Below are 23496 nucleotides of genomic sequence, written 5' to 3'. Positions count from 1 at the left end.
TAAGAAGTCTAATGTAATTTGCTGCTTCTCTGCAGTAAAGCTAGCCATTAAGGAACTGCTGTGAGGGTTTTGTTGTACCATAAATATAACTAAAATTAAACACCTGAATGCAGAAAACAGATGAGAGTCTTCTGTTGTGAAGGGGAAGAAAGTGACAGGAGGGAAAAAAAAAGGCAATTCACTTACTAAGTTCAGCAGTCAACTATGTAATTGGCTACTGAAGTTATTACTGGGGATATGTGAGGCCTGTACCAAGTTTCAAAACCTTAGAGTCCACTTAGAATAGTAAAAAAGTAAAAGCACACTTTGAAGTGTTACTACTATATACTGCTACTGCTTAAAGAGAGCTCATTTAAAAGTTCAAAATTTTAATATTTACTTATTTTAAATCTCTATTATACTATTAAGTGACACACAGAACAGTACTTCCATTTGTAGCTACTACTTTCATCATCAACAGACTTGTTCATGATGTTCAGCCTTTCTTCTTCAGGTCTCAGCTGTCTCATTTTTATGGACTTCAGGATCATCTGACACTAAAGACACTTAAGATGAAGATACTCAGTTGCACTTTATACTGGTCTATGATACTTAATATTAGAGGAATTGAATAACTTTTACAGTTACATTTACTATTTTCACTTACCTTCTCCTGGTAAAGGAGCCATCCATATGTCTGTAAGTCTCGGTTTACAGAGGAAGGATGCACTTGTGCTTTACCCTGAGCTGTTTCTACCATGCAAGCCAGCTTCTCTGTAATATCCACAGACTTCATATACATTATTTTTCCAATGTTGTCATAAAGCCCTGCAGTCAATACAGCTTTAAGAAGAGATATTTCTTGGAGAGAAAGGGATTGTGTGGCTCCATTTCCATCCAATGCAAATTCCATTGTGGGTGCTGTGAACCCTGCCGCTCTGACCACTCTTATGAGTTCTTGCTTCACATCCTGAAATTAGTAAGTAAGTAAAACTCTGAATTTAAAAGGTATACCCTATTCCATTGGCATGCAGTGACACTCAGTCCCAAGTACTCATGCTTCCCTGGTAGAACATCTCTTATTAGAAAAACACCCATATTTTCTGTAACCACTTTGTAATACTGTCTGTTTTTAAGAGAAAAACATGACCTGGAATGTAAGATTAGATACACAGTACTATGTACTGCCAACACAAAATTTCTGTAGTTAAAAGACACACTTGCAGCAAGGATCCACTTCTGCTTAGGAGAGCTCAGTCACCAAAACTATTTAAAACATTTTTCCCACCACAATAAAAGACCTTTAATATATTTTTGTGGATCATCCTTCAAACTGTTATCAGACCTGCAATTTAATATAAAGAATAACACAATCTAATTGTAACTCCTGAGTTCCAATTATCTGGTGGATGTAAGGACTGGCTTCTCCAGTAGCAATGACTGGAAGATATATATCAACAAAATCAGGAAATCAAAACTCAAATGCATAGAGAGTTCTCTCAATTGAGGATGTGCATTTCATCAGTCTCTAGAATTCTGCTTGTTGGTGTCTTGCCTAAATAGTAACTGTGATATAGCATATCTTTGAAATGGTATGACATTTTCAGAAAGAAATTTAAACAGATGAATAATTGTGCTCTTCACAGAGAATTTGGTTTACCTCCAGAGTTAACAGTGAAGTCCTATTAAGGAAATTTCTTCTGCAATAACCCATTTCAGCACGATATCCACCTTCTTGCCGAGCCTTTTTCCACCTAAGGAGAAAACCCCACCTTCATACAGCTGAAACAAAACTCAGATGTGTTTTTTGAGACAGTGATAACATACTAATAAGAAAAAAAAAAAAAAACAAATTTATGTAATTGTGTAATAAATACACTTGCACTTTCTCAAATACAAAATATTAGGGTCAGCATATCCCAAACCGCAAACACTTTGGACAGAAGGATAATCATACACGGTATACCTCTGTTTATGTGCATAGCTAAAAGGAGTTCAAAGGATACGGTACTAAGCAAGATATACTACATTAGAATACTTTGCAGACTATTATTACTCTGAAAAGGTGCAAGAAATTGAGGAAAAGACAATCAATTAACCAATAAATGAATTGCTTAATTAAGTACTTGAGTGTTTAATTCTTTTCAGAACTACCTTTCTTAGGTGTTATTAGCACCTAGCTACAAGCACAGAAGAATTATCAATTACCCCAAATAAGCGTTGTAGATTGTTATATGGTCTGAAACTGCCATTGCTAGTGATGACTTTGCAAGATCTGCTTCATCTTTGCGACCAATTGGTGTAGTAAATGGGGATTTTTCGGTCATAACAGCAGCCAGAGTTGCCTGAAATGAGTAAAACACATGGTTACTTTATTATAAACTTACAGGTTTAACAGTAATATCAAACCATCATTTAATTCTTACCAAGTTTCATGGGAAACTTATCCCCATAAAAATTTCCTACATAGAATTCAGAACTTAGATTAACAGTGCCTTCTACCTACTGATAAAAAATAATAATCTGAAAACTCACATAAAATTGTCAACTGACAGAGCAATACCAGGTAGGAAACACTGAGAATCAGATTAAGCAGCTGCTTTATATTGTGTCACATTAATGCCAGAAAACTACAGAGCTGTCAGCCTGACCTCAGTGCCAGGCAAGGTGACGGAACAGGTCATCTCAAGTGCCACCACAAAGCACCTACAGGATGGCCAAGGGATCAGGTCCAGCCAGCACAGGTTTAGGAAGGGCAAGTCCTGTCTCACCAACCTGATCTCCTTTTATGATCAGGTTACCCGCCTGGTGAATGTGGGGCAGGCTGTGGATGTAGTTTTCCTGGACTGCAGCAAGGCCTTTGACACTGTCTGCCACAAGAAGCTCCTAGCCAAGCTGGCAGCTCATGGCTTGGACAGATTCACTCTGTGCTGGGTCAAGAACTGTCTGGATGGCAGAGCCCAGAGAGTGGTGGTGAATGGTGCCACATCCAGTTGGCAGCTGGCACTAGTGGTGTTCCCCAAAGATCAGTGCTGGGCCCAGTCCTGTTCAACATCTTTACTGATGATCTGGATGAGGGGATTGAGTCCTGCATCAGTAAGTCTGCAGATGACACCAAGCTAGGAGCAGATGTGGATCTGTTGGAAGGTAGGAGAGCCCTGCAGAGGGACCTGGACAGGCTGGATGGGTGGGCAGAGGCCAATAGGAGGAATAAGGTTTAACAAGGCCAAGTGCAGGGTTCTGCACTTTGGCCACAACAACCCCAAGCAGCACTACAGGCTGGGGACAGAGTGGCTGGAAAGCAGCCAGGAAGGGACCTAGGGCTACTGGTCGATAGTATGCTGAAGATGAGCCAGCAGTGTGCCCAGGTGGCCAAGAGAGCCAATGGCATCCTAGCCTGCATCAGGAACAGTGCGGCCAGCAGGGCAAGGGAGGTTATTCTTCCCCTCTACTCAGCATTGCTCAGGCCACACCTTGAATACTGTGTCCAGTTCTGGGCTCCTCAACTCAAGAGAGATGTCGAGGTGCTGGAAGGTGTACAGAGGAGGGCGACAAAGCTGGTGAGGGGCCTGGAACACAAAGCCTATGAGAAGAGGCTGAGGGAGCTGGGGTTGTTTAGCCTGGAGAAGAGGAGGCTCAGGGGTGACCTCATTGCTGTCTACAACTACCTGAAGGGGCATTGTAGCCAGGTGGGGGTTGGTCTCTTCTCCCAGGCAAGCAGCAACAGAACAAGGGGACACAGTCACAAGTCGTGCCGGGGGAAGTATAGGCTGGATGTTAGGAGGAAGTTGTTGCCAGAGAGAGTGATTGGCATTGGAATGGGCTGCCCAGGGAGGTGGTGGAGTCACCATCCCTGGGGGTGTTCAAGAAAAGACTGGATGAGGCACTTAGTGCCGTGGTCTAGTTGACTGGATAGGGCTGGGTGCTAGGTTGGACTGGATGATCTTGGAGGTCTCTTTCAACCTGGTTGATTCTATGATTCTATGAATAAAGAATTTAAACTTCTAATTTTCAGCAACTAACATACTCGTGGTTCCTCTTGATTTGCAGTAAACTAAATAGAAAAGGTAAAAGTGTAAACTCCACCACAGTTTTCATATAAGTCACCACATTGATTAATTTGCAACAACTTTACATCAACATATTACTGACCCATAAAGTGTGGGATACTATAGATTGGTCCATCCCACATTTAAAAGGGCTTTTTCTCTTAAGTATCATATTCTCTAGTATAGTAATAGACAGAACTCGAGAGTAAGTCTGACTGTTCCCTTGTGAAAAGTACCTCCAACTTTAGAATCATAGAATCATTTAAATTTGATAAGAAATTTAAGCGCAACTGTAAAGAAGAAAAAAACATTTTCTTCCATAACACCCAGGTGCCCTGATCTTAAAATACATATATTAACTTCTTCATCATCGTTTCAAAAACATATGCTTCAAGAAATCAAAGATTTTAAAAAATATAGTGTTTTGGTTTATTAACTCACCACAGGATCTAAGCAGCCAAATATAGCACCAAATATAAGCATTTTGCCAATCTTTACATTGACAGGAAGGGCTGCAAGGTGCTGGCCTAATGGAGTCAGCTTGGGCTCACTGAAGAGACAAGCCCCAATTTTCCTCAACAGGTTCATTGCATTGCCAATTACTTGCTGCTGTGGTGGATCTAAGGCTCTGGAAAGGAAATCTTCAGGAGAACCAAGATTGCATTTCTGTGGAGTAAATGAGTATGTATTTCAACAAAAAAAAGCAAGCAACATACTTTTATAGTAGCTACAGAGGAAAACTGGAAAGCTGTTATTGCAATCAAAAGCCCACATTCCCTCGTCTTCCAAACCAGCTTATTGATTCCCAGAACACAGACAAGCCCCACACTAGGTTAACAAAACCACTTCATATGAGGAATCACTTAATCAGAGAAGTGTGTTACTAACAGTCACAAATGAGCAAGAGTCTCTCAGACTTGATGAGATACAGTTCAACCTGGCACAATTTTGTCAAGCTGCTATTTTTCCCTTGCATATCCTTCTCACTCAGGATGTAGACAGGGAATAGAATTGCAGAAATAAGTTTGCAGGACATTAATTAAGTTTGAATTGTCACTCAGAGAAACTGTTCTCACCCAGCAGCACTGGATTTTCCAACACATAGGTGCTGTGTGAGAAGCCCTTCTAACTCCATTGGATTAGGGCAGTCCTAGCAAACTTTAAGATAACAGGGTCGGTAATTCCAAAACCATGTGGTAGTATGAAGGTGTAATTCCTCCAAAGGCTTATGTAATATTTTCAGCAGAAGAGACAGTAATTCTAAAATCAAAATCATACCATAATATGAAGGCATAATTCCTCCAAAGGCACACGCAGTATTTCTGGCACAGAATATTCCATGAAACCGTCAAACCTAAAACACCACAAAAACATCAAAAGATAAATACTCAATTTAATCTTCAAATTCAACATAAAGTCAGATTTCACATGCTTGTTCTTCTGTGGGGCAAGGTGGGAAATGGCACTTATTTTAATACATGGATAAACTGTTCATCCTTTAAATTAAGGCATGTGGAAACCAAAGGTTTTATTGAAAGAAAGAAATTCAGCAAGACCACGATTTATCATAGAATCATAGAATTAGTCAGGGTTGGAAGGGACCACAAGTATCATCTAGTTCCAACCCCCCTACCATTTAAAAAAAGAGAAATCTTAAAAATTTATAGCTTTCAAATGGAGAGTCTTGCAGATGGCTAAAATGCACATTTAATTAGTTATGTCTGTTTCTCAATGAAAGTTGCTTCAGTCTTTAAAACAAGCAGGAAAAAGTTATTCCATTGCAGTAACAGAAATTAATGTGCAGTGGTGCATAATTTGGTGTATTTCCCATGTCTTACACATAGAGATATCACTTCAGAAATTTGTCTCATTAAATAAAAAAAAGTTCAAAGTTCAGGAAGTTAGCTTTGTGTGTATTTGATGTGGGGCAGCAGATGTTATTAAACACTTATCTTCTACAATTCCTTGGTGCTGCCCTTGAATTATGTTTTTTTTTCCCAAACACATTATAGAAATGCTGAGAATAAAAGAAACCTTAAAAAAAACAAACATTAAGCAGACTATTGTGAGACTTTATTAATATGTTCAAATTCTGATTTTTTTGACCTTTCCAAGTTTACAGTAATGAAAGTGAATTTGAACAAGACTTGTTTTAGCACAGGAAAAAGACAAAAATATTTATGAGAATTACCAAATCTTCCTAACCAGGTTCACAGTACCTTTCTCTTGTATACATTCGGAAGCAGAATCCATCCCTAACACGCCCAGCTCTTCCTTGTCGCTGCAGAGCACTCGCTTTACTAACAAAGGTCTCCTCCAGGGAACTCATCTGACTACTTTCATGATACCTTAAAAATTGCAAAGCAAGTGCCCATTTAGATTTCAGAATTAAAATTTTGATGCCCAGGTAACTTAAGAGCATACTGATAATATATCTAAATAGCATTCATTTGAAAATAGTGTATTTAGTTTTGAACACTAAGCATACCTGAGTGAAACTGTATGTCACAGAACCTTGGCTACAAGTCTTTAACAAAAGGGTAAAAACAGGGAAATCAAATTGCTATCGTGTTATTTCATATCCCTGGCAATTCAGAACCATTCTAACACACTCTGTAGGGCTTTTTATATTTGAAACAGACAAAACAACTTCTAAATTTGAGACTGTATAAAAGCCACCTGCTTTATTTTTAAACCATTACTTAATCAGAACTTTCTGGATCTACAGAGAACTCCCCTTGATCTTTGCACCACTTGAAAGAAAATCTAAAGATTCACCCCAAACTTGTACCTTAACTGCAAGCTGTTCAATAAGCTTACCAATATTCTTGTCCAGAACCGTGGTTTTGTAAGAACACCACAAAATTCTTGCAATACTAAGCTTCAACTATTTACAGTAATAACAGTATGACTCACAAAAATCAAAGTCTCACCTATTTTCTTTTGTTCTCCCAGTATCAATTACGAAGACAACATCTGGTATGGTAATACCTGTCTCTGCTATATTGGTGGCCAGGACTATCTGAAATGAAGTAACATAAATAAAAGAACTATGGAATATCTGTCTAAAAGTTTTCATGTTTTTAATCAATACTATACAGTAAGTTTGGATAAAGTTGGTGGTTTTTTACACAGAAATACTTCCTTAAATAATCTGACAAAGGATTAATAGCTACATGACTCGGAAAATGGCGTAATGTTCCAATTACTAAGGAAGTAAAAGTGAGAATTTCACATTTGCTCTTTGTTTTATGATCCATCAAAATTACTAGCTAGTACTTGCCAGCTTCAATTAATGGATTAATTGGCCAACTTCAATTAACAGAAGTTAATTTGGAAGTAAGTACAATGGCTTAACAATGGTAAACTAAAAGGAAAGCAACAATTCAAGAGGCTCTTAGAAAAATACTAGGTTTAAAAATTCATCTGATTGCTGTCAGGTGTTAGCTTCTATCTGTTATAGACTACTAGAAGATCTTTTTCTTTTGCCGTGAGAGAATTCCATCAACGACTGGTTGTTGCATAGTTGTCTAGGACTTGATGTTAATGGAATTCAGAGATACACTCACAGAAAGCTTCTTCTCCTTTCAGTGGTGAACTTCGTCTTTCTAAACATACCATACCTTTCTGATACCAAGAGGAGGTATTGCAAATGCAGCTGCTTGATCTTGAGTTGAAAGAACAGAATGCAATGCTATCAGCCTGTGCCTAGAACAAGAAATTGCATTAACCTATGTATATTTACCAAATTAAGATATAACAAAAATAAAAAAGAAAAAAATAAAACAGACATGCCTGGTGACAACAGTTTGGAGAAGCCACTAGAATGGATACTTGAATGAGCAACATTTTGTACAATTAGATATCAAAGTCTGCTTCAGTGTTTTATTATAGCATCAAGAAAATATAATGCCATTGTTCTGTAGAGATGTTCTCCTGTATTGTAACAATGCAGGAAAAATACTTCTACTGAAGAACTCTAGGCTAGCTTACAACATTCGTCCCACAAGAAAATGGAAATGAGTGATAGAGAATCACAGAATGGTTGGGGTTGAAAGTGACTTCTGAAGATTGTGTAGTCCAACCCCTATGCTAATACAGGTACACCTAGATCAAGTTGCACAAGAGTACATTGAAGTGGGTTTTGAAAGTCCCAAGAGGAGGCTCCACAACTTCTATGGGCTGCCTGTTCCAGTGCCCCATCACCCTTAAAGGCTGCCCCTTCTTCGTGAATCCAAGTTCTTCAGATTGTGCTTTCCAGAAAAGGATCATTATTGAAACTTTGCACAGAATTATAAACACACGCAACTTTTAGCCTGAGTAAGAAAGGCCTTCTGAGACAAGAAAGACACAGGGAGGTGTACATACTTTCTATTCTAGACCCTGACATCTCAGTGTATTTTTAAGTGCTTAGAATTTGACTTCAATGTTCTTCTGATGCCATTATGTTGCTAACTTTTAGTTACCCCCAAAATAAATCTCAAAGTTATCCAATACTTCTTTATGTAGACTACTGTCTCTGAATCTCTTCTTAGCAAGAAACGATTTCCATGTGAACAGTGAGACACAGAAAATTGTCTCCCAGATATGGCAGTGTCTACACCCTAAGAACTAGAAAAGCCGTCAAGGGCATTGTGATTAAGTAGCTTTGTTTAAAAATAAAACCAAAACAAAAGGAAGTTGTTACTGTGCCATTCCAAAGAACCTGTCATATTTTTTCTTGTATAATATTTAGATAAGGGAAGTATATTTGTAACGCATACACTTCATAGGTATAACTTGGTTTCACTCTTCAAGAATAGCACACCTTAAAATTCTCACAAGCATATTAATCAAGATAAACTACTAACTTCACAGAAATTATTTGCATTACCTGTCATGCAAGTTAAATCTTCTATCAGTTGAAATGAGATCATATAGCTGTTGGATATGGGCAAGGCCTGGTAAAAAGATCAGTACAGCACCCTCAATGTTCTTGAACTGGGGACTTCTATCTGGAAAAGTTAAAACAAACATGTACATGTGAACAGGAATTAATTCCAGGTAAATGCTTTTTAGGATGTTTTACATAAGAATGAAGTATTTCATTATTAGTAGAATGCATTGCAAAATGAGCCCAAAGGACAGCTCCGAGTATACACACTACATCAAAAACAGATTGTACCTAAATATGCAAGCAACTCCAAAATAAGTTCAAGGTTGATCTTGTAAGGATTCATATAGAAGATGGCCTGCTGTGTACGGCTGCTATACTTTGCATAATACGGAGCCAAACTGGTACTAGATCCAGACTGGACTGGGACATACTCCTAAAATAAAGAGCAGGAGGAAAAACAATCATATTCTCAGTGGTTTAGAAGAAGCTAAGAGAGCAGGCCTACCTGATTTAGGTCTCTTAAAACGCCTTATGTCACACTGTCTGTTTAATTGACTAACTTGCCACCAAAATCAGTGTGAGTTAAATCACATCTGCATGCAGATTTTGTAGGCAGCTATCTACTACTGTTAAAATTTTGACAGCCCAGATTTGAAATACAAGAAAACCTGTAAAAATGTACATCTGTGCAAGAAAAACTAGTATGCTTTACAAATGAATACAGTTCTATAGTCCATATCTGGCATATAACTGGTATCAATTAAAAATGTGATAGCAGGAAGGCTGCTCTTCTTTCAAAGCTCCTGTTTTGGGGTACAAGAAACAAATCTCCCCTTTCTATTTTCTTCACCTCACCCATCTCAACTACTCATTTAAATAGAAGTTATGAGTTGATTTAGATGGCAACTCCTGTAGAGTTTTGGAGCAGGAAGAAAAGGGAAGAAAGGGAGAGTTAAGCATATTATAGATAAATACATAGCATAAGGCTTCTGTGGCAGTATTGTAAGTTATTTCATTGTTAGTGCACTTAAAGCTTACCACCACATATCCTTCTGTACTGAAGACTCAACAAAAATAAAGAGCAAAAGATGGATGACGACTTAGGAAAGCACTTGGCCTTCGCTCAAAGCATGATGTTTTGATGCAAGAGGTACCTACCACTCTAGGAAAAATAATTAGCAGAGCACACAAGGACCTGTTTTTTAAAACATGAATTAGTGTTCGATCACACAAAGCTAATGGTTCCACAGAGATTCTGAGGGAGTAAATCAGAGCAGCCAGTTATCTACATACAGTCTAGATGGACAGCTGAAATTGTCTAAAGTCACATGGCATTCACATATTCTTTTCCTCAAGAACTGTGATCCAAAAGCACATACAGCTGTCACCACAAAGTACCTGCAGGATTAAGCATAGCCTGTCTCTACACAGTCCCACATAAATCACCTCACCTGGTAGGTCAAGTTGGAGGATCTTGAAGTTTCTCAGCTAAGGAGGTTATGGCTTTGCCTCCTCTGTTCCTAGGTTTACTACTTAGAATTCTTTGGGATAAAAAACTTAAATGCTTTCCCTTGTTGTTACTTACAAATCAACAACTGAGGATCTGTACAAGAGAACTCACTGCCAGTTATAGGAAAAATCAGACAGCTAGAAAGGAGGTGGAGAGACAAGCATAAAAGCGCAGTGTTAACAAGTACTTTGTTCCCACTGTGGGAATGCCATTGTGTCTATGTTCTACAAATAATCACAATGAGATGAATTAGATAATTAAAGTGCACAAATATTTCCAAGCCAAACCAAAACTACCTCTTTTACCTGATACTTTGTAGTGTCTCCTCCTTTGCTGCTAACATTTATTGTCACTTCCTCCTCCTCTTCCATGAACTTCTGACAATATTCTGAGTCTTTCTCCAGAACATAGCCAGTTGCTTCAATTACATCTTCAACATGGAAAATCTTCAATTAAATATTCACAGAAGAAATGCAAAGCATGTTAAAAATCAGCACTGTTATATATTTTTAAAGCTTACTTACAAAATTGCACAGGACATGCTTTTGTCTTTCAGTGTTTTACTATCTCCTGCAAATCTCAACCCATCTTTCTTAAAAAACATGTACACTCAATGCTGTACGAGTTTGTTAATGGGCCTCTCCATATGATCATTGACATTACCTCACCACAGACTATATAACATGAAATACACAATGGTCATAGCAAAGATGCATGCAGGGTGGTGGAGGGAATTCTTTAATGCTTCCTCTTCTACCTAGGTTGAACAGAGAAAAATCCCAAAGTGTCACTCAAGACCTGATTATGATTAATAATAAATCCATCAGAAAACTGTACAAATTTCCACTTCAAAGCACTGCAGCTATTTTGTATTTTCAAAAAGTAAAAGGGTCTGAAACACACATTTAAGATAAGATGTATAGGTGTATTTCCTACAGACAGTAACCAGCAAACACTCTATATACTGGATACAAAGTGTCTTGCATAATCAGAGAAACATATACCTCAACAGGATAACTTCTCCCTGAGATCCTTAAAATAGGACAGTGTGAGAAATAGCTTGAAAACTTTTCACTGTCTACGGTAGCACTCATTAAAATCAGATGCAGGTCTGAACGCTTATGCAAGATCTCCTTCAGAATAACTAGTAAGAAATCAGACTGGACACATCTTTCATGTACCTAGAATTAGAAAAACATATATATAGTAAGGCTTTAGTACAAGTTAAGGACAGAAAAAAAACAGTAGTTTTTGTGGAATAATAAGAGCTGACAACCTCGTCTACAATAACATGAGATATACTTGAAAGAAGACCATCTTCTTGAAGTTTCCGAAGCAGGACACCTGTGGTACAGTACAGCAGTCTGGTGGCTTCTCCCGTTCTTGATTCCATACGAATTTGATATCCACACAGGGAATTCTTTTAAAAAAGATTAAAAATATTGGAGTAACTTAAAAGCTAGAGATATTCAAAATTAAGTGGAATCTAAGCATTATTACACGCAGACATTGTCCAAGCTGCTAATTAAATAGTAAGGTTAGTGACTATCACACTGTGTTTTTTTCATACACACATTCATTTGTTAAAAAAGGGAAAATATATGGAAGTCTGCAACTAAGTTTCTCCAAAGTAACAAAGATCAGGTAAACTCAGTGCTCTTTTCAAGTTCTTCACAGTCCATTTTTTGTGCAAATATTTTTGCACAATTAAGCTACCTGAAAAGATACACCAATATTGTTTTCTTCAAATAATAAAACTTATTTGGAAGAAGCCTCTCTCACAGCACAGTCTCACTCAAGTCCATTTTGGATTGCTCAGAGCCTTAATTCAAGGGACGTCTCCATCCCTAATGATAGAAATCCTACAGACTCTGGGCAATTTACTCCAATGTTTATGTGTGCCCGAGACCATGACCATTCCTATTATGAAAACACTCCTGCTGTCCACACTTTCTAAAGATTTTAGAAGTCACATATGGATACCTAGAGATTCACAGTTAACAGTTTGGAAAGAAAAGGTTGACAAAGCAAAAAGTCATTGGATGTGTAACATGAAATACCTTCACTTTATACCAACAGTCCAGCTCCCTGTATATGATCAAAAGAGAAACATTAATTCAGACACAGCTTACTTTTCCTCCTGGTCCTGAATCGCAGCCTAGCTCTTCACAAACTCTGGTTGCTAGGCTTACTGCTGAAATTCTTCGAGGCTGTGTGCAAACAATATTGCATTTCTTTGATCCTTCATCTAGCAATAAGTCTTCTAACAAGAAATGAGGCACTTGGGTACTCTTCCCACTGCCTGTTTCACCAGCCACAACAACTACTCGATGTTTTTTCAGAGTTTCTACAATTGAGTATCTATGCTTAAACACAGGTAACTCCTGTCTCTCTTCCAGAAGCCTCTGGTATCTGGAGGAACTTTGCAGCTTTTTGAATAAAATCCTTGAAGGTTCCAAATTGTCTGTGTTTGAGGTCTCCAGGGAAAGACAGCTGAAGTCTTCATCGGAAACTAAGTTTTCCCAGGAATCTTCAGGGCCCTCAGACACTTTTGTCTGTTTTTCAGATTGTAGCTGTTGTTGTTGTTTGAGTTTGTTTAATAATCTAGCAATAAAGTTATCACGAGGTTTGTTGGTTTCTATTTTATTTTCTTCTTCCTTTTTCTTTTCAGTATCCCTCCACTCCAGCCAGACATCTCGGTAGGTAGGTGGCAGTAACTGATGAACTGACTATAGGCAGAAAAAAAAAAAAAGAAAATTATTTTCTATACTACTCAGTAGTATCATTAACATTTTGTGTAATTAACTTGACTGGCAAAAAGATATGATAAAACATGAAACAGGAAGCTTTTTATAAATAAGGCAACTAATAAAATGGTAATATAAACATCAACAATACACTTCCTTCTTTTCAACTGGGTGGCATTCTTTACAAGACTGGAGAAAACAGTTTTACTGTAAAAGAATTTCCTCCTTTTATGCTGCAACACATACACATGATTCTAGATAAAAGCAAATAAGCATATAATGCAAGCAAATATTTTAAGGGCGAACACTTCATTAAACTGTTTTTAGAATACAGATGTATTTAGAGTACAGATGACTACAACAAATAAGTGAAGAGGCAGATTCCAGGCTCAAAGCAGTACTATTGGTGAAAATCTTACTTGTCCTTTGGTTAAATGATAGAGTGCCAAAGTTGCAGCTAGATGCTGTGCTTGCATACTGTCTTCTGTTACGATTGTAGGACACATTGTCATTACATCATCTGATGATTTGGTAATCCTGACCCTTAAAGACAAATTCATACAGACATATCTCCTTATTTTTGTTACCTATAAATAACACACCCATTAATGTTCCTGTTTAAAATACAAAACTGACATTTAAATAGAAAAACTAAACTGAAACTCAGTATTTTGTAAACAGAAGCATCCATTAAAGTTGGATTGAATAGCAGAAATTTTCAGCAATAGATTCCAGTAGAGCATTTGTGAATTATACAGAGGTATTAATTTTCTTCAAAGTAGAAGTTTATATAGAGGTACTGATGACCATTAAGGGTAGCATTTTGGAAGGACTAAACATTCATGTGCTTGTAACTACTATGCATAGATTGAAATGACAGTTAATGACCTAGTGAGATGCAAACACCTGTTTCACAAATCTGTACGATTGTCAAATTTCTAACATTCTTAGGGAGACAGCATACTTGTAGCTTTTAATCTGAGGAAGAAGTCAAATTCTCTTACTTGGCTGCCTCAAGAAGCATTATTTATAACGACATGCCTAATTTATTTGTAAATTATAATATTGTACTATAACCAAATACTTGCTCTCCAAAAGAAATGTTAAAAGCCGACACTAAACTTTTGATTACAAACCTATGGTAGCTTTCATCCAAATTTCCAATTTCTGCTTTATTTTAAACAATGCCCAAATGTGTCTTGGTTTGTTTGTTTGGTTTTTTTTGTATTAATATGCTTAAAACCTGTGATTTAATATATTACCTCAGGTGAGAATACCAAAAGTTAATTGTCCAAATCTATTACATAGTTTCACTTCAGAACTTTTCAATCAACAGTACAGCATTTAAAACTAATCTCTTCTTCATGGGATCATTCACCAGAATCTTATTATTGTGATAGTCTCCAATCTAAGCATGACTTTTGCAGAAACTAGACTGAGTGAAAAATATCTCCCTGGTGAACTACAAAAGTTTGGGTTAAATGCTATAGTCATAGGAACCTGGACAAACAAGGCAAGATAGATGTAACCAGCATTTTTATCTTCAAATGAACCAAAAGAAAAATGTAAAGTTTGTAAGAAATACATACCTACATTTCCAATATTTTCCAACTGGAACCTTTTCAAAAGCAGGATTTGGGCTCTTGGGAAAATTCTTCCTGCACCAGTCAATCAAAAACTGTTTTGGAGATTTACCGGTCCAGCTTCGAGTGCTATAATCAAAATTTCGTACATCTAGTGGTTCTTTCTTTTTCACTGCAACAGCAGAAAGATATTTTAAGTCTAAAATTCATTTTACACACTTTTCATGCCACAGAATGCTTTAATCTTTTCTTCTAATGAATTTTATGGAAGAATAGCATTGTCTGAAATGTTTCGCAGAAACATATGACCGAAATTCACACTTTTCCCACAGAAGTGTCTAGCAGAAAATGACAGTATTTTGTTTGTCCTCTTCAATCACTCAATAATTCATAAACTTTCACTAAAGTTTGGTTATTAGAAAATAATGTAAGGTTTATAATTAAAATATCTTTAAAAAATGAGAGGGGAGCAACAGAAATAGTAATTAGCCCTAGATTAAAAAAAAAATCTAAATTATACATACAACAACACTGCAAAAAGAAGTTTAAACATCGTCTGCTAAGACAAACAGAATCTTTACAATCGGCTTGGTCAGTAAGGTAGTCTACCTGCCTTTCAGACAGTAGGCATTTGATGACTCGGTACTGCAATAAAATACAACTCAGAAAAGCAATAACTAACCTTGAAAATGTGGTAGACTTCAATCTTGTACTGCACCACTTTAAACATACCTGTGTCTTCCTTAGCAGCAACATCTGGTTTTTCAAGCAAGCTCAAATTCAAAGTGGTTTCTTGAGGCTGAGTTGAAGGAGCTTTTTTCTTTTCATTTTGTTGGCTTGAAATTTTTATAGCTGGATTAAACACTGGATGTTCTTCAAGTACTGCCATTTCTGTCAGAGAGAGAATATAACTTGCACGTACCAACTACTAACCATTTGTTCTTTACAAAAAGATCAATTATATTAATTCATACTGAGCATCCAGAAACAACTAAAACCAGAAATGTTACTGCCTTTTTAGGATTTTACCCACATGATTTAGGAAAGCCTGCAGTTCACATAGCGGCGTGAAAGTTGGTGAGTAGCAGTTCAATCTCAGACACTTACCCAACAAATACGTGGGTCATGAAATAAAATACAGGTAATTTGCATAGATCTACCTTGCTGGATTCTTCTTATTTTCTCCTGTGCTACCTTCTGGCCTTGCTTGTCTTTGTCTTGCTTAGAGATGCTTGCTTGCTCTTTTGCTTCTGAAATTTTGGCAGCCAAATGTACATACCGTTCATTCTAATTCAAACAGAATTATTAATTAGAAGTATTATAAATATTGTATGTTTGTCACTTTTGATGAACTTCATTAAAAAAAAAAAGTGGAGACTTTTTTGTCCTTTGTACCAAACTTGCACCAAGGAGGAACAATTATTTTATACATAACTGTCTGTCAAACCCTCTCAAAATTTCATGATCACTTTTCTAATTGCACTGAGATGTGTTCCCAGAATTTTTCCTTCTCAGCAGAATGCAGTAAGCATTTTGAGTCTAGTATAAAACAAAAAGAAAGAAAAACTACTTAAGAAAAGAGAAGTTTAACACATTTCCTATCAGTAGCTTGCACATGTGAAAATTGACATCAATAAAATAAATTCCAAAACCTGTAGGAAAACAATCCACCATGTGCAGATGTAATGGACACATATGTTTTTGAAGGACTTCCACTAATGTTATTCTATCTTACTGGGTCAAACTTTTCTTCCTCTGTCTCTTTTGCAGACTCATTCTTCTCTTCCTCGCTCTGTTGCTCAGCATATTGCAAAATCCATTCCTTCATGCTCATTTCTTTCTCCTTCCCTGTATTTTTTTCCTAGGAAAAGCAAGGAAAATTAGAAGCAATGATAACAGCAAATGAAAATACCAATGATTTTATCTGTCAATATTGCCTGAGATTTTACATACAAACTAACTTATATGACATATAATACACAAAAACTCCCAGGGGAACAAACTTCTCCAACCAGATATAGGTATATAGCTCTCAATACCTTACAACTATAATGCTCTCAGCAGACCACATTTGCCAAAAATCTTTTCTCTATTTAACTCTAAGATTCAATCGCCACACATCAGGTATCAAAAACATTCCAAGTACATAAAGAGTGCCATTTGGAAACAAACAGGGTGAATCTATTCCAGTTGTGCTTTACCACAACTTTATTAATAAGAATCCTCTAACTTCCCATGAGATAAATACTACCTTCAGATGACCATTCTATTGAAGTTAAAATAATGTGGATGAGAATTGTTAAGTGTACCATATTTTTAGATGTTTTTCACACAAATCATGTAATCCAAAGCAAATTCTGTATTTAGGAAACTTCATCCTCTCTTCCCCCAGGTAAATAGAAAGATCAGTGCTGGGCCCAGTCCTGTTCAATATCTTTATTGATGATCTGGACGAGGGCATTGAGTCCAGCATCAGTAAGTTTGCAGATGACACCAAGCTAGGAGCAGGTGTTGATCTGTTGGAAGGTAGGAGAGCCCTGCAGAGGGACCTGGCCAGGCTGGATAGGTGGGCAGAGGCCAATGGGATGATACTGAACAAGGCCAAGTGTAGGGTTCTGCACTTTGGCCACAACAACCCCAAGCAGCGCTATAGGCTGGGGACTGAGTGGCTGGAGAGCAGCCAGGAGGAAAGGGACCTGGGGGTACTGGTCAACAGTAGGCTGCAGATGAGCCAGCAGTGTGCCCAGGTGGCCAAGAGAGCCAATGGCATCCTAGCCTGCATCAGGAACAGTGCGGCCAGCAGGGCAAGGGAGGTTATTCTTCCCCTGTACTCAGCACTGCTCAGGCCACACCTTGAGTACTGTGTCCATTTCTGGGGCCCTCAATTCAAGAAAGATGTTGAGGTGCTGGAACGTGTCCAGAGAAGGGCAACAAAGCTGGTGAAGGGCCTGGAGCATAAACCCTATGAGGAGAGGCTGAGGGAGCTGGGGTTGTTTAGCCTAGAGAAGAGGAGGCTCAGGGGTGATCTTATTACTGTCTACAACTACCTGAAGGGGCATTGTAGCCAGGTGGGGGGTGGCCTCTTCTCCCAGGCAACCAGCAATAGAACAAGGGGACACAGTCTCAAGTTGTGCCGGGGTAGGTATAGGCTGGATGTTAGGAGGAAGTTCTTCACAGAGAGAGTGATTGGCATTGGAATGGGCTGCCCAGGGAGGTGGTGGAGGCACCGTCCCTGGAGGTGTTCAAGAAAAGACTGGATGAGGCACTTAGTGCCATGGTCTAGTTGACTGGATAGGTCTGGGTGCTAGGTTGGACTGGACGATCTTGGAGGTCTCTTCCAACCTGGTTGATTCTATGATTCTATTCTATGATTCTATGATATTTTCTGAACTTACCTTAGTTTCAGGATTATTTGCTTTCTTTCTGTTACTTATGAAGTGAGGTGAAGGCTCATGCTGTGATACAGGAGAACAAAATTTTGCTCTAGGTTTCTGTTGCTGTTCTTCAAACTGCTGGCTAAAGCCTTCTGGCAAGGCATCTTCAAAATAAAAAACAAGTCACAGGACATATGAATAATAACTACTGAAAATCTTTTAAAGTGTGTTGAGAGCAAACTAAAAGGACAGAAAACAAACAGCATGCTTGAAATAAAGGTAGGCTTGAGCATTAGGATAAGCCAACATTTGCTTGTTGGAAGAACAGGTCTACAAGCTTTTATACACCAGTAAAATAACCCAGTCAGCAGCAGCACTGTGATGACCATCGTTCTTCACAAAACAGTGTATTTAATTTCTACTATGAAGCATTCTCATGCCAGAGCAGGCCATACTACTCTGCTGTTAAAAAGTCATTAATTCTCAATAATCATACTTACCATCAGGAAGATTTAAACAAAGCCAATCAAGTGCTGAGTGAAGATCACCACCATACAAAAGTGTATTTTTCATTGCTTCTTCAATATGCTCAGTCTTAAAAGAGAACCTTTGTAAAGCCATGTACACGTCCTACAAATAGGAAGTCACATAGTATTAGCATTTGATCTATCAATCCAATATAGGCTTGTAAACTCCTGTTTCACACATATCAGATAACTGGTGTTATGTGGAGGTACATAGCATAAATTAGCAGATCAGCAGGCTGAGGAGAAAATCCTGTTTTGCATACGAAGTTTATAATATTTCAATTGTAAATACATACGTATGCATATGATGTGACAGCCACCGTAGAAACCTGGTGGAATGACTCCCACAGCTGGAGTGCTACAGTCAACTTTTCAGAAGAGAAGGGCAAGGAAGAAGAGGTGGTGGAGTGGCCTTCGGTGTTAGGGACACATGAAACCACATGAATGAAGGTGAAGACAGGGTTGAGTCCTTATGGATAAGAATCAGAAGTAAGGTCAGCAAGAGTGATATGGTGGTGGGAATCTGTTCTAGATCACCCAACCAGGATGCAGAGGTAGATGAAATGTTTTATAAACAGTTGAGAGAGGTCTCACAATCACTGCCCCTTGTTTGCAGGGCAGACTTCAACTTCCCGTGTATCTGCTGGAAATACAACACAGCAGAGAGAGAACAGTCCAAGAGGTTTCTGTAGTATGGAGGAGAACTTCATGACACAACTGGTGAGGGAGCCAAGCTGGGAAGGGGCTCTCCTGTACCTGCTTCTTGTGAGCAAGGAAGAACTTGTGAGAGAAGTAAAGGCTGGAGATCTTCTGGGGCTCAGCAATCAGGAGATTGTTGAGTTCTCTATCACTGGGGAAACAAGGAGAGCGGTTGGTAAAACTGTCACCTTGGACTTCCTGAGAGCAAACTTTGGCCTGCTCAGGAGTCTGATTGGCAAAGTCTATTGGGACCCTGTGGCCACCTGAGCTGATTTTTCTAGCCCAGACATAGGAGAGAGGTGAATGTTCCCGGGATAGGCTGTGTAACGGCAACAACAGATACGTTAACATAATTTCATTGGAGCATCAAGAGCTTAATGTCTAGAAGCACAGTTTGCTCTCCCTCTTTTGCTGGCTTCTGCTGCTTGAGCTGCGCCTGCCTATCTTCCCCGGCTGCTGTTTTGGCTGCTGCTGCTTCTGCTGCTTCCTCACAGCATGACCCCTCCCCCATCTCCCTTAAGGAGAGGTGTCCCAGGAGAGGTTCAAGGAGGCTGCTAGGTCTTGTAGAGGAAAAATTAGAGAGGCAAAAGCCCACTTGGAGCTCAGGCTGCCCACGGCTGCCAAGGAAAATAAAAAGTGTTTCTTTAAATATATGAATGGCAAGAGAAGGGCCAAGGACAACCTCCAGTCCTTACTAGATAGAGAGGGGAACATAGTGACAAAGGATGAGGAAAAGGCAGAGGTGCTTAACACCTTCTTTGCCTCAATCTTCACTAGTGGGACAGGTTGTCTCCAGGACAGCTGGACTCCTGAAGTGGTGGATGGAGTCAGGGACCAGTACAGTCCCCCTCTAATCCATGAGGAAGCAGTAAGGGATCTGCTGAGTCACTTGGATCCTCACAAGTCCATGGGAGCGGATGGGATCCACCCTAGGGTGCTGAGAGAGCTGGCAGCTGAGCTGGCCAAGCCACTCTCCATCATTTATCAGCAGTCCTGGCTCACTGGAGAGGTCCCTGAAGACTGGAAGCTGGCCAATGTGATTCCCATACACAAGAAGGGTCGTAAGGAGGAGCCAGAAAACTACAGACCTGTGAGCCTGACCTCAGTGCCAGGCAAGGTCATGGAACAGGTCATCTTGGGTGCCATCACAAAGCACCTAGAGGATGGCTAAGGGATCAGGCCCAGCCAGCATGGGTTTAGGAAGGGCAGGTCCTGCCTCACCAACCTGATCTCCTTTTATGATCAGGTTACCCGCCTGGTGAATGTGGGGAAGGCTGTGGATGTAGTCTACTTGGACTTCAACAAAGCCTTTGACACTGTCTGCCACAAGAAGCTCCTAGCCAAGCTGGCAGCTCATGGTTTGGACAGAGTCACTCTGTGCTGGATCAAGAACTGGCTGCATGGCAGAGCTCAGAGAGTGGTGGTGAATGGTGCCACATCCAGTTGGCAGCCAGTCACTAGTGGTGTTCCCCAAGGATCAGTGCTGGGCCCAGTCCTGTTCAATATCTTTACTGATGATCTAGACGAGGGCATTGAGTCCAGCATCAGTAAGTTTGCAGATGACACCAAGCTAGGAGCAGGTGTTGATCTGTTGGAAGGTAGGAGAGCCCTGCAGAGGGACCTGGACAGGCTGGATGGGTGGGCAGAGGCCAATGGGATGAGATTTAACAAGGCCAAGTGCAGGGTTCTGCACTTCGGCCACAATAACCCCAAGCAGCGCTATAGGCTGGGGACTGAGTGGCTGGAGAGCAGCCAGGAGGAAAGGGACCTGGGGGTGCTGATAGATAGTAAGCTGAAGATGAGCCAGCAGTGTGCCCAGGTGGCCAAGAGAGCCAATGGCATCCTGGCCTGCATCAGGAACAGTGTGGCCAGTAGGACAAGGGAGGTTATTCTGCCCCTGTTCTCAATTCTGGTCAGGCCACACCTTGAGTACTGTGTCCAGTTCTGGGCCCCTCAATTCAAGAAAGATGTTGAGGTGCTGGAACATGTCCAGAGAAGGGCAACAAAGCTGGTGAGGGGCCTGGAACACAAATCCTATGAGGAGAGGTTGAGGGAGCTGGGCCTTTTTAGCCTGCAGAAGAGGAGGCTCAGGGGTGATCTTATTACTGTCTACAACTACCTGAAGGGGCATTGTAGCCAGGTGGGGGGTGGCCTCTTCTCCCAGGCAACCAGCAATACAACAAGGGGACACAGTCTCAAGTTGTGCCAGGGTAGGTATAGGCTGGATGTTAGGAAGAAGTTCTTCACAGACAGAGCGATTTGCCATTGGAATGGGCTGCCCAGGGGGTGGTGGAGGCACCGTCCCTGGGGGTGTTCAAGAAAAGACTGGATGAGGCACTCAGTGCCATGGTCTAGTTGACTGGCTAGGGCTGGGTGATAGGTTGGACTCGATGATCTTGGAGGTCTCTTCCAACCTGTTTGATTCTATGATTCTATGATTCTAAGGTGATTTATATTTTGTTTTCTTCTCTAGTAGTTTATCTTCCTTTATACTGTTATACCTACACTATAAGAAATACAATTTAATCTTTCCCTGACTTTCAAAAAAACTCTATGTTGTGGTGAGTTTATTTTCCCAGAGGGAGAGATCCACCCTAACCCAGGAGATTAATTTTGGCACCCAACGTGGGGCACGATCTTGGTGGTTTTTTGTTTTTTTTTTTGATTGATAATCAGGATAAGGGCATCAGGGAAAAACTTTTTTGTTTGGTATATTTTGGCCTATTATTGCCTCAGTTTTGACTTTATCAGTTCAGCAGTGTTTTACCACTATGGTGCATTACCAGGTGTATTCGTTCTTCGCTAAGATGGTCTAGAACTCGGTAAAGTCTGGGTTAGCAAAGGTTGGAGATGTTGTTAGGAATGTTTTAGGGTTTAGCAATGTCGCTGAGGGTGTGCCATATGTTATACTGTTATCAGAGACTAGGAGTTATTTGGAAGAGCTGAGTTACCCAGCGGCCTGCCTAATATGTTTGAACTTGATGTTTCTGGCTGCTATTGTAGGTCTGGTTGTGGTTTGGAGATGAGAGAGATGCAGGAACAAACAGGCTATAACTGAGGTTTTTACCTTTTCTGGAGGCAATATCAGGGAGTGTGCTAGTTTGAAGCTGTCATGGAGAGTAGCAGAAGCCCTTAGCAGGCCTCCCTGTTGTGAAAGTACTAGTGTCTCACATTAATGCCAAGAGCATCGTAAAACCCAAAACAATCCTTCAGTCCCATGAGAAAGTCTCTTCCTAGTACAGATAAAAGGTAAACGCTGGCTATTGTTTTGGAACTATTCGGCCTTGCTTCCCAGGCACGCTGGCCACTGTTTTGGTTAGGGGGAACGGCAGTTCTCATGCCCGCTCAACACCTGGTGTGGGACAAGCTTGGGGTGATCTTAGAAATTGTTTTGGTAAGAATTCTCCAATTGTGCAAGTTGATTGTAACTTTGTACCAATCTGTAAGAATAACGTAAAATTAGCCTGAACTGGTGGGATACACCTCTTTGAAACATTATAAAAATGGTGTGCCTTCCTGGATCGGGAGCTCGCTCGCCTGCCTGCCTGCCTCGCTCCTGCCCCGGTGACCTCTCACTCCAGATCGGCCCTGCCCGACGAGGGGCCCGCAGAGGCCTGAAGCCGCTTAGGCCCGATCCTGACGAACAAAGGGACACCACCCAAACTTTGAATCCTGCTAATCTGAACTGCTGAATCGTGAGTAAACCAAAGAAAAGACTTCTACCTAAAGACTGAGTAACTTTAAAGACTCAAAAGAACTCTAAGGAAATCACAGACTCGCCTTTATTTGCTGTTTTCTGAAATGTTATTCTACAACCTCAGATCAAAAGAATTCACGTGGGGAATTTAGTTCGGGAGGGGGGATCTCCGTGTTTGAGCAATAAATCACTTGAACTATACAAGTGAGCCTTTGCGTATTTTCCCCACAACCTCCCAAACTACCTTCCGTGACAGAAGCAAGCTAGAATGTTTTGGTAAAAGAACTACATAATGGGCAGTGAAATGAAAACAATTGTGTCTCTTCGCTCAGTCACGCTGAGAACTCTGGAAAGAAGAAGTAAAACATTCTCCATTTTGTCTTTCATTCTGCCTTTGCCTTCAGACCTAGTCACATCTCATTAACCTTGCTGCCACTAACCTTGCTCCCTAACCT

At 39.8% G+C, this 23496-nt stretch overlaps 1 protein-coding gene across 1 annotated transcript in view; it reads right to left on the bottom strand.

The window, feature by feature from the left end:
- DHX29 (DExH-box helicase 29) overlaps window positions 1-23496 on the bottom strand; it is a 36675-nt gene that overhangs the window by 6107 nt on the left and 7072 nt on the right. The window contains exons 4-24 of the mRNA XM_064176731.1: window positions 18619-18748; window positions 18140-18282; window positions 16480-16605; window positions 15905-16031; window positions 15477-15635; window positions 14751-14916; window positions 13581-13704; window positions 12547-13143; window positions 11691-11834; window positions 11419-11595; window positions 10720-10860; window positions 9193-9337; window positions 8902-9022; window positions 7652-7736; window positions 6962-7050; window positions 6248-6376; window positions 5307-5382; window positions 4470-4694; window positions 2188-2324; window positions 1640-1733; window positions 647-949 (exon numbers count right to left, since the gene is read on the bottom strand). Of these exons, the coding sequence (XP_064032801.1) occupies window positions 647-949; window positions 1640-1733; window positions 2188-2324; window positions 4470-4694; window positions 5307-5382; window positions 6248-6376; window positions 6962-7050; window positions 7652-7736; window positions 8902-9022; window positions 9193-9337; window positions 10720-10860; window positions 11419-11595; window positions 11691-11834; window positions 12547-13143; window positions 13581-13704; window positions 14751-14916; window positions 15477-15635; window positions 15905-16031; window positions 16480-16605; window positions 18140-18282; window positions 18619-18748 (3438 nt within the window). The remainder of the gene's footprint in view (window positions 1-646; window positions 950-1639; window positions 1734-2187; window positions 2325-4469; window positions 4695-5306; window positions 5383-6247; window positions 6377-6961; window positions 7051-7651; window positions 7737-8901; window positions 9023-9192; window positions 9338-10719; window positions 10861-11418; window positions 11596-11690; window positions 11835-12546; window positions 13144-13580; window positions 13705-14750; window positions 14917-15476; window positions 15636-15904; window positions 16032-16479; window positions 16606-18139; window positions 18283-18618; window positions 18749-23496) is intronic.

Source organism: Pogoniulus pusillus, chromosome Z (genome assembly GCF_015220805.1).
Source record: "Pogoniulus pusillus isolate bPogPus1 chromosome Z, bPogPus1.pri, whole genome shotgun sequence".
Taxonomy (NCBI): domain Eukaryota; kingdom Metazoa; phylum Chordata; class Aves; order Piciformes; family Lybiidae; genus Pogoniulus; species Pogoniulus pusillus.
This window is presented reverse-complemented; position numbering and strand designations above follow the sequence as displayed.